Source organism: Neofelis nebulosa, chromosome 15, assembly GCF_028018385.1.
Source record: "Neofelis nebulosa isolate mNeoNeb1 chromosome 15, mNeoNeb1.pri, whole genome shotgun sequence".
NCBI lineage: Eukaryota > Metazoa > Chordata > Mammalia > Carnivora > Felidae > Neofelis > Neofelis nebulosa.
The window spans coordinates 70,388,610-70,403,436 of NC_080796.1; the positions used below are offsets into that span (position 1 = coordinate 70,388,610).

The 14,827-nt window shown below is 53.5% G+C and overlaps 1 protein-coding gene across 1 annotated transcript; it reads left to right on the forward strand.

Moving 5' to 3' along the window:
- Positions 1-9,058: 9,058 nt before the first annotated feature.
- Positions 9,059-14,790, forward strand: B4GALT3 (beta-1,4-galactosyltransferase 3). Its single transcript, XM_058700309.1, is given in 9 exon segments — positions 9,059-9,165; positions 10,038-10,112; positions 10,483-10,757; positions 11,288-11,523; positions 12,125-12,271; positions 12,273-12,316; positions 12,446-12,568; positions 13,769-13,873; positions 14,004-14,790. Coding segments are annotated over 7 exon segments (1,191 nt in total). The 5' UTR covers positions 9,059-9,165; positions 10,038-10,112; positions 10,483-10,495; the 3' UTR covers positions 14,278-14,790.
- The last annotated feature ends 37 nt before the right edge of the window (positions 14,791-14,827 follow it).

Genomic DNA, 14,827 nt, shown 5'->3' on the forward strand with positions numbered 1-14,827 from the left:
TGTCATTGTAGGAAGGGCACTGGAGAGGGAGTCCCCGGACGTGAATTTGAGTTGGGGTTCAGTCTTACCGGCTAGTGGTGTTGGGGAAGTCACTGGTGCTGAGCCTTCGGCGGCTTTTATGCGTCAGGGGGCTGATAATACCCGTCCCCACCGGGTTGTTCTGGAAACAGTTGATAACCACAGTTTCAGAACGGCAAAGGCCGAACCGCGTGAGAGGTTACCCTTGTGACTACTGAGTGATTAGGACAGGGGCCCCCAGAATCAACCTGGGCAAACACAGCAGACGTTTCTGAAGGTGTGAGGGTAGAACGGCATTTAACAGAGGGCAGGGCATGGTTTGGGAAGTCCAGAGGGCAAGGAGAATGGCGGGGAGGCGGGTCTGGGGGGGCGGACAGCCAGGTGTTCCCTGGAGGTCGACACAGGGAACACAGACTCGAGGGGCAGGAGGGCACCAGACACAGCTGTACTTTTCCTTCCGAGCAGGCGGCCTTGCTTAAGAAAGAACCGGGGCAACCCTGTGCGCGTCGTGGAGGACGCGCGGTTGGAAAAGGGGTGGCAGGTGGATCGGAAGGATAGGCAGAGCCCTGTGCGAAGTCCATGCGAGGTACACACACACACACACACACACACACACACACACAGAGCGTGACTGACAGGGCTCACCCATCGGAAACAACAGGACGTTGCAAAGCTCTGCATCATAAGGGCCAGATAAGCCATAGAGCCTGAGCCCAGACTCAGTGGGCTGTGAGGGGTAAGGAGAGTGAGTCTCAGGCTGGGCTGAGCAGAGGGCCACCCTGACGGCCTTCTCGCCTTTCCGTCGTGCTCGCGGGAGTTCACACTTTGAAAGTCACCTTCACATGCAGCCTCTTAACAGGAGGCCCTTCCCTCACCGCGTCGGGCTCTGCCTGGCATAAAGAGGAAACTTTTCTCAGGGGTGCATGGGTGGCTCAGTCCGTTGAGCGTCTGACTCCCAGCTCAGAGGGCGTGATCTTGCAGTTCAGGAGTTGGAGCCCCGCAGCGGGCTTGCTGCTGTGAGCACAGACGGTGGTGCCTGCTTTGGATCCTCTGCCCGCCTCCCCCCCCCCCCCATCTCTCTCCGCCCCTCCCCTGCTTGTTCTCTCTTTCTCAAAAATAAATAAAACATTACAAAACATTTTGGTTTCAACTTACGAAATTTTTCCCAGAGAGGGAAAGAGCTTAGGGACCGTGTCTGTGATTGGGTGGGCGTGAAAGCGGAGGACACAGAGAACTAGCCTCTCAAAGACGAGCAGTGGGCATCACGGCCCTCAATCCCGGGCGAGGCCCGACCCCTTTCTGGAACGCTCTTCTCCAGACCACCCTTCCCCTACCTCGGCTATAGACTGGCCTGAAGCCCCCCTCAGGGGTCCAGCGAGTTCTTGCCAGGGATGGGGCGAATTCATACCTTCTTGTAAGAGCCAGATGGGCTCTTGTCTCTCCAGTCTGCCTACTTATTGCCTTCCCGGGCCTGTGCTACATTGTGGGCGAGCAATCGGGAGGAGAAACAAGAATACCAGGAAGTTACGTTATGCACACCGAGCTCCAGTATCTGGTCTTAGAGGGAAAAAGAGAGAACAACAGTGAGCTGATGAAAGGGAGTCTGTGACTGTGGGAGGACGAGGGCAGCGAGCGCCCTGTCCCTGGAGAAGTTCAAGCAGAGTTTGGACAACCATTTTTTTTTTTAACGCGTATGTATCTTCTAGACAGCGAGAGACAGAGCAGGAACGGGGGAGGGGCAGAGAGAGAGGGAGACACAGAATCCCAGGCAGGCTCTGTCGGCTGTGCCGACAGCTCAGAGCCTGACGCTTGGCTCGAACTCACGGACCGTGAGATCATGACCTGAGCCAAAGTGGGACGCTTAGCCGACTGAGCCACCCAGGCGCCCCTGGACAACCATTTTATGGGGGTGCTAAGTGCTGTGCCTGTGTGTTTGGGGTGGGGCGGGGGGCTTGAACAATAACTGTGAGCTGAGCCAATTTCTTAAAGCTCCTTCTGCCCCTCAGATCCTCCACCTCTGCGGTTAGAGCAGAGGAAATCCGGGCATTTGTCCAGCCACGATTTTCGCGGTGGGGGGTGAGAAAGCCAGGTTTCTGGGATGCTCTGCTCACGTACACGTCTACCCCAGCCCCAGCCCCTCTTCTTTAATCTTCATGTAGTATTACAGTATTTGGCCTTCTAAACTACCAGACTGACAGTCAGTGAGAAAACCCAGCAGCTCATTGGTCAGGGCTGGGGGGGGGGGGGGGGAAGGAGGGGGAAGAAAGTGGAATTCGATGTATTAACATTTTATTGGCTAAGAGGATGCTTCTGAACCAATTGAATACTTTCCCCATTGACTGTTGCTAGAGGGGTAAGCCAAAATCATTTGCAGCAAGACTCAACCAGCTGACAGCTGAGGGAAACCACCAGTTCTAAAAATGCTCAGAGGAAGCCCGAGGGGTGCGGGAGGGTGGGGGGGGGGGGTGGGTGGTGGCAGAGAGGAATTACTGAACAATTTCCCCAGAAAGGACCTTGTATAGGGACAGGCCCAGAGGACTTAAGTAGCCTTCAGAAGGAAAAGGAGGAGAGGAAGCATGTTTAAGACATCCCTCACGGTCTTTGGGAAACCAGCACCCGGCCCTGCAAACCCAGGGACGCACCCTGAGGTTGGCCTGTCCAGCTTCACAGAGATGTATCAGCACATCCTCCCGATAACGTAGAGGCGTACAAGCATCGAGAAGCTGCAAATATGAGAATTTTGGCCTGAAAGTGGGTCAGAGGAAAACATATTAATTGGAATAGCACTTCCTACGGAGAACTGACTGTTTCTCCGTTTGTTCAGTAACTAAGCCATCGGGTTATGAACGGGAGTCAGAATCACGCTCTCACGGCATCTGGAAAGGACACCGAGTTTTGGAGTCAGACTGAATCTAAGCTTTGCTACTCACACGTGATGATGTGATCTGAGATTCCTTGATCTCGGTGACCCTCGGTTTCTTTTTTTTTATTATTTTTTTTTTAATTTTTTTTCAACGTTTTTTATTTATTTTGGGGACAGAGAGAGACAGAGCATGAACGGGGAAGGGGCAGAGAGAGAGGGAGACACACAGAATTGGAAACAGGCTCCAGGCTCCGAGCCATCAGCCCAGAGCCTGACGCGGGGCTCGAACTCACGGACCGCGAGATCGTGACCTGGCTGAAGTCGGACGCTTAACCGACTGCGCCACCCAGGCGCCCCGGTGACCCTCGGTTTCTTAATGTGTAAAGTGGGTATTACTACTACCTGCCTTTAGGGAGAGGGTATTACTACTACCTGCCTTACGGAGAGGTTGTCAGAACTTAAGAATATAATGGCAGGGGCGCCTGGGTAGCTCGGTCGTTGGGCGTTTGATTCTTTTTTTTTTTTTTTTAATTTTTTTTTCAACGTTTTTTTTTAATTTATTTTTGGGACAGAGAGACAGAGCATGAACGGGGGAGGGGCAGAGAGAGAGGGAGACACAGAATCGGAAACAGGCTCCAGGCTCCGAGCCATCGGCCCAGAGCCCGACGCGGGGCTCGAACTCACGGACCGCGAGATCGTGACCTGGCTGAAGTCGGACGCTTAACCGACTGCGCCACCCAGGCGCCCCGGGCGTTTGATTCTTAATTTCAGCTCGGGTCATGATCTCACGGTTTGTGAGTTCCAGCCCTGCTTGGGATGCTCCCTCTCCCTCTCTCCCTCTCTGCCCCTCCACTGCTCTCTCTCTCTCTCTCTCTCTCTCTCTCTCTCTCTGTCTCTCAAAAATAAATAAACATTAAAAAAAGAAGAAGAAGAATATAATGGTGTACGTGTTTGGCCCTGTGTCTGGCTTCTAGTAACTGTCAATACATGCTGATTCTCTTCCCCTCCGATCTCTTCCTTTGCCTGCCCCCTCTTTCCACTCCTGTATTAGCATGAGAAAATAAGTATACTCAGGAACCGTCTAGGTCAGATATAAGATGGGCTATTTTGTAGAATTTGTGCTACAAATTCTTGGTTACGTTCAGGGGATGATAAAAAGAAGCCATGGTCCCCGTCCTTGGAGTTCACAGTCTGGTGGCTGAGACAGTCAAGTAAGACCACAATGCCAGACCCCCGTGACAGATGCCATGAGATGAGGGACGCCTAGCATAGAAGATGGGGCCACAAGTGTTCCTGGAGGAGGTGTCTGCCTCCCCTTCTAGAAGGCTGTGAGACTGCAGGGCCCCCAAGGAGAGTAAGCGGGTGGTGGAAGGAGAAAGAATTTCTGCTCCGGAGGAGGGCAGCTCAAGGGTTCTTCTCTGTTATGCAAAACCAAAGAGAAGTAAAACAAACAGCTTTGAAGCTGGAAGATAATATTGTAAGTGGCCCAGTAGGGTTGGAAGGGGTGGTTGGGGTTAGAAGCTACATCTCAGTGGACAACGTTGAATGGGAGAGCGAAGATTTTAAAGACATTGGGCTGTTCCATAGAATGTGCTCCTGGTCCGTGCTGTCTCCTCCCAATGCCTCCGATGTTTCCTTGAGAGACTAGAGATTTATATGCCTTTAAATTCATTTTGAAACGAGACCAGATTTCTTCTATTGCGTTGTGTGTCATGACTGGACCGCTAGGGGTCCTAGGATTTTAAAACTTTTATTATTGTTATTTTTTCTTTTTTTAATTTACATCCCAGTTAGTTAGCATCTAGTGCAACAATGATTTCAGGAGTCGATTCCTTAGTGCCCCTTCCCCGTTTAGCCCATCCCCCCTCCTACAACCCCTCCAGTAACCCTCCGTTTGTTCGCCATATTTAAGAGTCTCTTCTGTTTTGGCCCCCTCCCTGCTTCTATATTATTTTTGCTTCCCTTCCCCTATGTTCATCTGTTTTGTATCTTAAACTCCTCAACTGAGTGAAGCCACATGATATTTGTCTTTCTCTGACTGACCAATTTCGCTTAGCATAATACCCTCCAGTTCCATCCACGTCGTTGCAAATGGCAAGATTTCGTTCTTTTTGATTGCCGAGTAATACTCCATTGTATATACATGCCACATCTTCTTTATTCATTCATCCGTCGATGCATTTGGGCTCTTTCCATCCTTTGGCTGTTGTCGATAGTGCTGCTATAAACATTGGGGCGCATGTGCCCCTTCGAAACAGCATACCTGTATCCCTTGGATAAATACCTACTAGTGTAATGGCTGGGTCTTAGGGTAGTTCTATTTTTAGTTTTTTGAAGAACCTCCATACTGTTTTCCAGAGTGGCTGCACCAGTTTGCATTCCCACCAGCAGTGCAAAAGGGTTCCTCTTTCTCTGCATCCTCCCCAGCATCTGTCCTTGCCTGAGTTGTTAATTTTAGCCATTCTGACAGGTGTGGCGGTATCTCATTGTGGTTTTGATTTGTATTTCCCTGATGATGAGTGATGTGGAGCATGTTTTCATGCGTCGGTTGACCATCTGGATGTCTTCTTTGGAGAAGTGTCTATTCACGTCTTTTGCCCATTTCTTCACCGGATTATCTGTTCTTCGGGTGTTGAGTTTGTTAAGTTCTTTATAGTTGTTGGATACTAACCCTTTATCTGATATGTTCTTTACAAATACCTTCTCCCATTCTGTCAGTTGCCTTTTAGTTTTGCTGAATTCTTCGCTGTGCAGAAGCTTTTTATTTTGATGAGGTCCCAATAGTTCATTTTTGCTTTTGTTTCCCTTGCCTCTAGAGACCTGTTGAGTCAGAAGTTGCTGCGGCCAAGGTCAAAGAGGTTTTTGCCTTCTTTCTCCTCGAGGATTTTGATGGCTTCCTGTCTTACATTGAGGTCTTTCATCCACTTTGAGTTTATTTTTGTGTGTGGTGTAAGGAAGTGGTCCAGGTTCATTCTTCTGCATGTCGCCGTCCAGTTTTCCCAGCACCACTTGCTGAAGAGACTGTCTTTATTCCATTGGATATTCTTTTCCTGCTTTGTCAAAGATGAGTTGGCCATATGTTTGTGGGTCCATTTCTGGGTTCTCTATTCTGTTCCATTGATCTGAGTGTCTGTTTTGGTGCCAGTACCATACTGTCTTGATGATCACAGCTTTGTAATGCAGCTTGAAGTCTGTATTATTATTATCTTTTAAGTTTATTTATTTATTTTGAAAGAGACAGAGATGTGCGAGCGGGGGAGGGGCAGAGAGGAGACAGAGAATTCCAAGCAGGCTCCGCACTGTTAGCATGGAGCCCGGCCCCGGGCTCAAACTCACAAAACCTGGAGATCATGACCTGAGGCGAAAGCACGAGTCTGACCCTTAACCAACTGAGCTCCCAGAATTTATTCAGAACGTAGAAAGACAGGATACTGTGGTAGAAACCAGCAATATTAGAATTTACGTTTTCAGAGATGTAGCATTTCTAGGTGATGATCAAGTCTGGAGTGTGGCCAGGGTGAAATGGAATAGAGGTGCAAGTTCTTGAAAATGAAGCTTGCGAATTAATGCAGGAGAACTGCAGCGGACGGCAGGTGGAGATGTGGGATAGACGATGAAGTTCAGTTTTTCAAAAACTGAACACCATGGAGGAGTAGAGAGGCTCAGGGGAAGGGTCCTGTGAATGAACCACATTTCCACTTTCTCTAGGAGTCTGTCTTTTCCACTACACCGTGAACTCCTTAAACAATCAGGGCTTTTATTCTGTTCCTACTTTGTGCTCAAAATTCAGATAGACTGAATATCTACTTCTGCTGGCATTGTTCCCTAGTTCACAGTATCACAAAACCCCTTAAGATGGGGTTCATTTTATAGATGAAACCTAGAAAGTGTATTGTTCAACATCACACAGCCAGGGTGTGTATGATCAAAAGCCGGTGATTCTGCTGAAACCCACCATTATCTCATTTTGAACCTCCCCAGGCATCTCCAGTTCATGAAGTCCAAAGTTTACCTGGTCATCTCTACCGTTTCGCCCAAACGTGCCTCTTCTAAGTTTTGTTTCTTACTGAATGATGCCGCCATCCACCCAGCGGTCCACACGAGAAATCGGGGAGTCTTGGGGCGCCTGGGTGGCTCAGTCGGTTGAGCATGTGACTCTTGGTTTCAGCTCAGGTCGTGTGATCTCTCTCAAGATAAATAAATAAACTTAAAAAAAATTTTAAAAAATACAGTTTTCAGAAAAAGGTAAAATGATGACGGTCATGCTGCTAAAGAAACAATTATTCTGACGACAATTGTTCAAATGGTAAGGAAGACTTTTTTCAGGACCATTGTGGTAAGTGTAAAGACTATCCCAGTCAGAGAGGTTGGGCTCCACTCTGAGTACAATAAGGACAAGGGGCTATTTAGAGCCAATGAGAAGTATGAGAGGGTCAGTGGATGGAAAATTACATCAAGGATAAGGAGATCCTGGCTAAACTGACTTAGCAGGGTTCTTGCTGAAAGTGGCTGGTGGTCCAAGGATGAGGCCTATTTGAAAATTTTTTTTTTTTTTCAACATTTTTTATTTATTTTTGGGACAGAGAGAGACAGAGCATGAACGGGGGAGGGGCAGAGAGAGAGGGAGACACAGAATCGGAAACAGGCTCCAGGCTCCGAGCCATCGGCCCAGAGCCTGACGCGGGGCTCGAACTCACGGACCGCGAGATCGTGACCTGGCTGAAGTCGGACGCTTAACCGACTGCGCCACCCAGGCGCCCCAGGATGAGGCCTATTTGAAAAGAAACCTCGGAGGAGCCTGTCTGAAGTTTGGTCGAGGAGAGTCTTTGTCAACATCTAAATAAAAATGAACACGTGTGAAAGATGTTATTTAACTCACGAGGGAACTGGCAGATGGTATAGTTAGTTTAAAAGAAAATCTGAGGGGCGCCTGGGTGGCGCAGTCGGTTGAGCGTCCGACTTCAGCCAGGTCACGATCTCGCGGTCCGTGAGTTCGAGCCCCGCGTCGGGCTCTGGGCTGACGGCTCGGAGCCCGGAGCCTGCTTCCGATTCTGTGTCTCCCTCTCTCTCTGCCCCTCCCCCGTTCATGCTCTGTCTCTCTCTGTCCCAAAAATAAATAAAAAACGTTGAAAAAAAAATTTAAAAAAAACCCACAGTTTCCTTAAAAGTTGTGAAAGTGGGATACACTTAAAAAAAAAAAGAAAAGAAAAGAAAATCTGAAGAAGAGACATTTACGGATCAAGAGTACAGAATTGAATATGAAAATGGAGGCAAAAACTGTTTGCTTGTTTGTTTGTTTTGTGTGATGTGGGGAATAGGGGGTTAATTGAACCTGATATCGGGACAAAATTTGCATGCCGGATCAGTTACCTACAGAGTTGTAAAATAGTTCCCATGGAAACAGAATCTCGTAAGGCAGCAACGGGATCGTCACTTCTGGGAAGTGTTTCCCGAGTCTCTACGTGAGAATGGGTTGCAATTTCTGGGCAATCGTGTTTATCACACTATATTGTTTATATCCTTCCCTTCCTCCCATACACGCTCATGAACTTTTTGAGGCAGACACCGTGACTTACTCCAAGTTTCCTGGCTCTGAACAGCAGCTTCTTAGGAACATAACATGCTAAGAGGGTAGTGGAAGCCGCAAGAGAAACATATTGGGTACTAATGGAGCGTCCGTTTTATTCTAATATCTGGGAAAACGCAGTTTTACATTGAAGCTGGCGCTTCCCTCTTCACTCAACGTTTCCTTGTTTTATTAACTAACCGTTTCTATTTCAAGGTCGCGGGATACAAAAATGCGCCTGAGCAGTCGCAACGAGATACCCTGAGCAAGAAACAATTGTGAGACTAAGTGGCACTAAGTCGCAGGGGCACCACGGACACGCCGGGAAGGGGCTGGCCCGCCGTGACAGGTCTTGGGGCGCGCCAGAAACTGTCGCACTGGCCTCTGGGTCAGGCTCGGCCCGGCAAGAGAGCCCTGGTTGGAGCTGATGTCTTCCCAGTCTGAGGGGCGGGAAATGGCATCCGGGCCGGAGCGCGTCCAGGAAGGAGAGCCCCCCGCCGGCTCTCGGAGCGCCCCAGCCCCGCCACCCTGCGCTCGGGCCTCTGTCGGCCTCTGTCCCCCTCTGTCTCGGGCGCCCCGCCCGCCAGGCCCCGCCCCGTGACGCCAGGCCCCGCCCCGTGACGCCAGGCCCCGCCCCGCGGCGCCCGCTTCCAAGATGGCGGCGGCGATGCCTGCCAGGCAGTCCGGGTGGCGGTGACGACGGGAAGCTGGAGAGCAGGTATGTGGGCTGGGGGTGATGGGGTGAGAGGCCCGGGAGAAAGGTTCGGGCGACTGGCGCGTTGAGAAGTTTTGGGCAAAGGCTGGAGACCAGCTTGAGCCGGGGGGGGGGGCGTCCCAGGTGGACGTTCGGACAGAGGCCGGTGGGCTCACGTTGCAAATGCAAGAGGAGGTTGGGGTGGGATGGGGGTGCGCGGAAAGAACCGGTCTGTGACCCTCTGCAGCGCGCTGGCCACGCCCCTTCGGTGAGCCAGGCCAGGTATCCCCGACAGGTTCTGCCCAGCCCTCCCTCTCCCTGCCTCACTTTTAGCCGTAACCCTCCTCCCCACCCCCGCTAGGACGGGGATGGGGTAGAAAAGGTAGAGGAGGCCACCCCCCACCCTCCTGCCCGCCGCGCTCCGGGGCTGTTTGCTTGCAGCTCCCAGGTGGTCACGCTGCCTGCACCTGCGGAGCTAGCTCCCAGGCACGTGCAGAACGGAAAGGAGCCTGTTTCCTACTCCGCCCTTGGTCCTCCTGAGGCCACTCCACAATCCTGTCGTGACTGCCTCACCCCTTGGCGAAAATAATGGCTCCATTAGCTGCCTTGTCCCTACTCCCCAAACAGGTTGGTCCTGTCGGGGTGGGGTATGGTTAAGTAAGCGTGAACCGACACTCTAGGGCAGCCGGGGCAGAAGCCGGGGACCTACGATCTCTGGCTCCTCCCCTTGTCTTTCCAACCGCTTTCCCTCACTTCCCAGTTTCACCCTGATGTTGAGCTCTGCCCCTCTGGGTGGGTGGTTATCCTCGACCACTTGTGTTACAGCTGGCCCCAGGATCGCTGTTGGAGTGTTGGATGGAGCCCTTCTCTGTCCTCTGTGACATTTCCAATTTTAGATAATGCCTCACATCTCTGCCCCGCCGGGACCCCCCGAAGCTCCCATGACCCCGAAGAAGACAGCTTGAACCTAGGTGAGTCTTTCCCCCTCTAAAATTGGAAGGGAGGTTCTCCGGGGACTCCTGTGAAAGGGACATGGGACCTGAATGATGTAAGCATTCTTGGGGGTGGGGACCGAGAGTAGTCGGCTGAGTGGTTTGGGGAGGAGGTGGAGGAGAGTGAAACTTGGGCTGGAAATGGCAGGTGGTAGGACTGCTGGCGGTTACATTCTGTTTCTTTTTCGTGCCTGACCGTTCACCTGTGTGTGCTCCCTTCTGCGACTTTGTTCTTTGTCTCTTCTTCCTCTTAACTCGCGGTGCCGCCTTCAATTCTTAACTGAGGCTCTCTCTGCTGGCTTGCTCGTTGCCTGCCTGCCCCCCAGAACTCTCCTCTCTCCCTCCTCAGACCTCACCCCAGGATGTTGCGGAGGCTGCTGGAGCGGCCCTGCACACTGGCCCTGCTTGTGGGCTCCCAGCTGGCTGTCATGATGTACCTGTCCCTGGGGGGCTTCCGAAGCCTCAGTGCCCTGTTTGGCCGAGAGCAGGGGCCGACGTTTGACTATTCTCATCCCCATGATGTCTACAGTAACCTCAGTCACCTACCTGGGGCCCCTGTTGCCCCAGGGGGTCCTCCAGCTCCTCAAGGTCTGCCCTACTGTCCAGAACGATCTCCTCTCTTAGGTGAGTGCAGAAAGGAGGAGGGAGTAAAGGGAAGGCCAAGGTGTGGGGACAGGGCCGGGGCCGGCAGGAGTGGGCCTTGGAGGATGTTAAAGTACCCGAAAGGTGGGCTGAGGTTGACGTGGAGCCCATTCTGAATTTGGAATTAGATTGGGCTCCTGGGTTGAGCCACAACTTTCCATCGCCTGGCTATTCTCGTGCTCTCCCTGCCTTGGGCTGGGAATTGCTTCCTTTGTAGATGAGCTCTGCTTTAGTTAGTTGCAAGTCCTGTGTTCTCCTGTGTTCTTCTAACGGTAGCCTCCGGCCCAGCGAGGCAGGAGAGAGGGAGCGGGAAAAAGAGGCAGGCCGGGTGAAGAGCCTGCACCTTCCAGACTTTGTAAAGCTGTCCCAGCGACGGCTTGTGAGGTTTCTCACGAGCCCTTGGGAAAGCTGAGCCCCGGCAGCAGACTGCCAGGGCCGGAGGCGTTCCCAGGCCCGGGGGTCCTTTTCTCACTGCCCCTCGAGTCCCTGACCCGGCCGTTCTCTCCCTACAGTGGGTCCCGTGTCCGTGTCCTTTAGCCCGGTGCCGTCACTGGCGGAGATCGTGGAGAGGAATCCCCGGGTGGAACCGGGGGGTCGGTACCGCCCCGCGGCGTGTGAGCCGCGCTCCCGAACCGCCATCATTGTGCCCCACCGTGCCCGGGAGCATCACCTGCGCCTGCTGCTCTATCACCTGCACCCCTTCCTGCAGCGCCAGCAGCTTGCCTACGGCATCTACGTCATCCACCAGGTGCCCCGGCCCCGCCCCGCCCTCTCTGTGACGGAGCCTCAGGTCCCTGCCCCCCCCCCCCCCCCCACTCCCACGTAGTAGGTCCCCGGAACAGTGCCGAGGGGGTCGGACCGTCGAAGGTGGGGACACACGCAGCACTGCTCGGCCAGCTGGCTCGCCCCGTAACTCCTCCGCTTCTGTGCAGGGTGTTGTCCCCACGGTCTTCCGTGATTTCTGCCTTTGTTGAACTCGCAACGGTGCAGGTTTGGGACCGGCCAGACCTGGACTAAAGTCAGTTCTGCCATTTGGTCCCACCCGTGACCTTGAACGAGTTTCTTAACCCCCTGAAATGAGGCAAAGAGTGAAAACTAATAGACACCTGTTTTCCGTGGCTATTGGTTGTCAGGATGAAAACGCTAGACAGCGGCATGTAAGTGTCAGACACACGCTGATGCTCCACGAGTATTTGCTGAACGAAAAACGAAAGTTTGTCTGTCTCTCCATTCGGCTCGCCACCCTCCCTTCACCCGCCTTTGATCCCCCTGCGTTCATTTTTGCACTTGCGCCCCTCTTCTCCATGCTGCCTACAGACACGGTCTGGTTCTCCCCCATTACCTTCCAGGCTGGCAATGGGACCTTTAACAGGGCCAAGCTGCTGAACGTTGGGGTGCGGGAGGCCCTGCGTGACGAGGAATGGGACTGCCTGTTCCTGCACGACGTGGACCTGCTGCCCGAGAACGACCACAATCTGTATGTGTGTGACCCCCGGGGGACCCCGGCACGTCGCTGTCGCCATGAACAAGTTCGGATACAGGTACAGAGGGCACGAGAGGGCGCGGGGAAGTAGGGAACCCCGCCGTCCACTGGGAGGAGGGCCAAGGGGATGTGGGTGGGGATGTCTCCCCAAAAGACTTGTGGAATCCAGGCACCTTTCTCTCCCTAGCCTCCCGTACCCCCAGTACTTTGGAGGAGTCTCGGCGCTCACTCCTGACCAGTACCTGAAGATGAATGGCTTCCCCAATGAATACTGGGGCTGGGGCGGTGAGGATGACGACATTGCTACCAGGTCAGACTTCCTGCCCCCTCTCCCTCCCCTCCCCTCGGCCGGCGGGGGGGGCGGGGGGGGGCCTGTCCTCGGAGACCACGCCTGACTCTAGCGAGCCGGACCCACACCGGGCCCATTCTTCTCCCTTAGCTTTTTCAGTCCACCCGGGTCAGGCTTTGCGTGCCGGTCTCCATTCTGTCGTCCCCCGGTCTCCTAGATCCTGATGACTTATGTTTCTGGGAGAGACGATGAGATCAAGAGGCTACAGTATCACGGGATTCCTTCCAGAGTCGGAAGAGGGCCTAGCGATACTTCAGTCCTGCCTGCCACCAGGCTTGCATCCAGACCACTTCCGGTGGGGCAGGGGAGGAGGGGCTCTGCTCCATACAGCCCAGAACCACTTTGTTGGTTGGAGTCCGTGTCGCTGGCACGGTGCCAGCTCATTTTTAGCCTGTGAAATGTTTTGACCTTCAGCCTCAGCTGACCCAGTTTCCTATCTGTGGCGTGAGGATTTGGGCTTGCTGTGCTAGACCCATGGCGTCCCCTCCCCCCTTGGCCCCTCCGGGACGAGCTCTCTGAATTCTTGTCCTCTGTATGTGTGTGAAGGACCCAGCAGTTTCTAAACGTACGTGTGCTTCCAGTACCTTCCCAGGCCATCTTCAGGTCTTGCTTCTGTGTGTCCCAGATGGGGTTTGTTTCTTTCCAGGTCCTGATTATTTGGTTCCGTTCGTTTCCTAATGATGGGGACAGGTGGAGGGGTCGGGGTGAGGGAGTTGAGGCAGCTCGGCCGCCGTTCTAGATAAGAGTTGCCGAGCTTGGGTCCGCGACTCTCGGTCTTGCCCTGTCCTTTTGATCAGATGGCTCCTCTCCCTGCCCTTCCTGGACTGCCAGGGCGCTTCCCGTTAGCCACTCAGCAAAGGTGGGACGTGCGAACCCACCTCTGTCCGTTGTTTAACGAGGCCCCGGGGTTTGGATGCACTGGCACCAGCCCCAGGCTTTGGATACATCCAGCTTCTGCGTTCTCTCGTGCCACTTCCTTCTTTCTCTTTGACTTTCTCTCTCCTTCCAGTACGTGGCACTTTTTTGCCTAACCGGTGAGAGTGGCTCTCTGTGTACAGAAACACGTAATCGCTTCCTTGCTGGCCGGACGTAGCTCCTGTTGGCCTGTCAGGAGCTTTCCTCCACTCCGGATCCTCCACGGTGCCCTCACTTTTCCCATAGGGTACGTCTGGCTGGAATGAAGATCTCGCGGCCCCCGACATCCGTGGGGCACTATAAGATGGTGAAGCACCGAGGAGACAAGGGAAATGAGGAAAACCCCCACAGGTAGGGAGGACTGCCCGCGAATGGTGACTGGGCCCTCAGGGTTCTGCATCCCAGCCAGGAAACGCCTAGAGGTCCCTAAGTCCCCGGCTGTTTCTCTCTGGGCCTTAGTTCTCCAACCTCTGACCCTCAGATTTGACCTCCTGGTCCGTACCCAGAATTCTTGGACCCAAGATGGGATGAACTCACTGACATACCGACTGCTGGCTCGAGAGCTGGGCCCTCTCTATACCAACATCACAGCAGACATTGGAACTGACCCTCGGGGTCCCCGGACTCCCTCTGGGCCCCGTTACCCACCTGGTTCCTCCCAGGCCTTCCGCCAAGAGATGCTGCAGCGCCGGCCCCCGGCCAGGCCTGGCCCTCTGCCTACTGCCAACCACACAGCCCCCCAGGGCTCACACTGACCACTCCTTCCTGCCCACCTCAATCGTGAAACCGAATCCGAGGGGTCGTATTCTCCCCGCCCTCGGCTCCTCACTGCTCTCAGAGGGGACGTGGGGGAACTGAACTCCAGTGCTGGGCTGGAGGCAAGGGCCTCTCCTCACTGCTGGACTGGAGCTGGGCTCCTTTAGACCTGGGGGTCCCTCTTTCTAGGGTCACCTGCCAGGGCTTATGACTGTGAATCCTTGATGTCATGATTTTATGTGATGACTCCTGAGAGTCCCCGGCCCCAGGGGTAAGAGCAGGGCTGGACCCCAAGTCCCTTCCTCTTCCAGGAGAGAAGAGTGATCCGGCTTTTCCTGGGACCTCTGTGAATATTTATTCTATTTATGGTTCCGAGGAAGTAATGTTTGGTGAAGGAAACCCCTCCCTGGGTACTTTTCTGCCAGTGCTGGAGTAGCTTCCTCTTCTGGACCTGGCGCAGGGGGCTGGGATTTTGATATATTTTCTAATAAAGGACTTTGTCTTGCCTCTGCTCCTGCTTGCTGCATCCCAGGCACCTCGTGCCTATCT